Raw genomic sequence first — 2,778 nt, forward strand, 5'->3', positions numbered from 1 at the left:
CCGCTTCCCCTCTGTACCTCCCAGCCCGGCTGAAATAAACAGCGGTGACCCGTTTTCCGGACCCGAAACACGAACCGTCCATTTCCCTGCTGATCTCCCGCGGCAAGCCGCTTGCGATACCTCGGGACCCCGGGACGGACACCCCACCGCCCGCAGAGATTTCCGCCCAGCTCCGAACAAGCGGAGGAGACAGCGTTCAAATAAAAAACGAAACGCGCTTTATTGTACAGTGTCTCCAGACGAAATATAAAGATTTCTCACAACTTCTATAAAGTTTAAAACAAAGACTTTAGCAGTCCGGCATCATAAATATAAATGAACCTTAAAAACAACTTTTTTCTGATAGAACTTTTGAAAGGGGGTGTCTGTTTCGCTCGGCGCTAGCGGCCGGGTCAGCGCCTGGACCTCTTGCCCACCGAGTTGCGACCGCTGTTGCGGTATAGCGAACGCCGGTCGGGGTTCAAGACGCAGTACTTGAGGGTGTGCGCCGAGTCGCCGGTGGCGCGGCAGAGCGGGCACACATAGTTCCGCAGGATGGGGCACAGCACCCGCCCCCCGTCCGCCTTCAGCACATGCGAGGAGTAGACCTTGCGCGACTCGCCGTTGTGCCGACAGAAGGCGCAGATGCCGTCGCCGTCCTTCCTCGCCGCCTCCGGGGAGAGCGGCCGCTCGCCCACCGCCAGCGGCCGGAAGGCGCCCCGCGGCGGCGGGCTGGGCGCGGCGGGCGCGGCTCCGTCTCCGACGCCGGACCGCCGGATCCCCTCGACCTCAGTGGCCAGGTTCAGGTAATCCTTCCACATGTCGAACTCCGGGGTTCCTGGGGCGCTCCTGTCCATTACTCTCTCCGCTTCAATGCCGGCCGCTGCTGTGTAGCACATCTACTGTCTCCAGCGCGCTGAAGGGAGAAGGCGGGTGGGCGCCCTCCTGGAGTTGCAAAGGCATTTAAAATTTTAAAAGTCCGGCGTGTGATCTTCTCCGCTCCTGGGTTGACAGACAGATTTACAAGCTGGACGGGCCTGACCCCATCCCGCCGCTAATGCATTCAGACAACTACCCAACTCTTCAAAGAGCTGGCCGTGTGTGCTTTTTTCTCTCCTGCGTCTCCTGCATGCAGGCTCCAGGAAAAGTTGCATTTGTCCGCTTTCACCTGTGCATGCACGCTGGCCTCGTGTGCAGACTCGACTCCCGACCTCAATCGAGGCGAGGGAGGGATAGAGAGCGAACCTGTGCCGTTCGTTATGTATCCATCGCTAGCGCTCTCCATAGGAGGTTACTGACACACTCACACAGACACACTCACAGGCATCCATTAGTTTTATGAGACCATGGATTTGCACCTTGGAAGGTTTCCAGGGCGCAGGCCTGGGCAAGGTTGTATGGAAGACCAGCAGTTGCCCATGCTACAAGTCTCCCCTCTCCACACCACCGATGTTGTCCAAGGGAAGGGCATTAGGACCCATACAGCTTGGCACCAGTGTCGTCGCAGAGCAATGTGTGGTTAAGTGCCTTGCTCAAGGACACAACACGTTGCCTCAGTTGAGGTTCGAATTAGCAACCTTCAGATCACTAGACGAACACCTTAACCACTTGGCAATGCACCAACACAACACACACATACACACACACACACACACACACACACACACACACTCACACTCACACACACACACACACACATACACACACACACACACTCACTCACTCACACACTCACTCACACACTCACTCTCACACACACAGACACACACTCACACTCTCTCACACACACAAACACACACAGATATACACACATATACACACACTCACATAGACTCACACACACTCACATAGACTCACACACACAGACACACACTCACATAGACTCACACACACACACACACACACAGACACACACTCACACTCACTCACACACACAAACGCACACAGATATACACACGCACACACAAAATACTGGAGGAACTCAGCAGGTCAGACAGCATCTGTGCAAATGAACTAACAGTTGATGTTTCAGGCCGAGACCCTTCTTTGGGACTGGAAAGTAAGGAGCAAGACATCGGAATAAGAAGGTGGGGAGGGGGGAGAAGCCAGGACAAAAAGGTGTGGGGGTGAAGGGATGAGGAATTTTTTTTAGCTAGAGAGTGAATCTGTGGAATTCGTTGCTGTCACGACCACGGATTCAGTAGATACTGGAATTGCGCTTGTGAATAAGCACGTGTCAGCGAATTATTATTTAATTGTGATAGTATTTAACTCCGTTCATTCCGTCATAGTGCTTGTCGAGACTTGGACACAGCAACGCTTCACTACCTGCTTGCATTCGGCGTTTCCTGAGAAATTGGACTGTCGAGTCAACTGCCTTTGAAGACTAGCGGTGTTCGTTTAATTTTTAGACGTTCTTTTCAGCCGCACTGTCGGCTTCGTTTTCCTTTTCAGAGTTTTAGTTAACGGCCCTGTCTGACCTAGCGTTTATTGTTTTCTTTTCCCTTTAACACTGTTCTCATTAAAGTCTGTGAGCTATCGACCTGCTTCAGTGTCTCTTACTCCGAACTTGGGCTATGTCCGAACTGGGTAACTGTTGCCGCAGGCGTCATTGGGATACTTAAAGCCGAGCTTGATAGGTTCTTGTTTAGTCAGGGCGTCAAAAGTTACGGGGAGAGGGCAGAGGAATGGGGTTGAGAGGGAAAATAAATCAGCCCTGATGGAATGGTGGAGCAGGCTCTGACGGGCTGAATGGCCTCATTCTGTGCCTATACCTTCAGGAAGGAGTACGAGCTGGCA

General features: G+C 53.1%; 1 protein-coding gene across 1 annotated transcript; it reads right to left on the bottom strand.

The window, feature by feature from the left end:
• Positions 1-392: 392 nt before the first annotated feature.
• On the bottom strand, positions 393-942 carry LOC134353220 (nanos homolog 2-like). The gene is made up of 2 exons (XM_063061243.1): positions 877-942; positions 393-842 (listed from the first exon to the last, which is right to left on the bottom strand). The coding sequence occupies exons 1-2, from the start codon at positions 940-942 to the stop codon at positions 393-395; spliced, it is 516 nt and encodes a 171-aa protein (XP_062917313.1).
• Between the last annotated feature and the right edge of the window lie 1,836 nt (positions 943-2,778).

The sequence above is a fragment of the Mobula hypostoma genome, chromosome 10 (genome assembly GCF_963921235.1).
Source record: "Mobula hypostoma chromosome 10, sMobHyp1.1, whole genome shotgun sequence".
Taxonomy (NCBI): Eukaryota; Metazoa; Chordata; class Chondrichthyes; order Myliobatiformes; family Myliobatidae; genus Mobula; species Mobula hypostoma.

Excerpts from the sequence above, each read along its gene's own strand:
- LOC134353220 (XM_063061243.1), bottom strand. The coding sequence starts at position 942 with ATGCCTTTGCAACTCCAGGAGGGCGCCCACCCGCCTTCTCCCTTCAGC. Across the intron at positions 843-876 it reads GCGCGCTGGAGACAGTAGAT|AGAGTAATGGACAGGAGCGC; the intron begins GTGCTACACAGC and ends ATTGAAGCGGAG.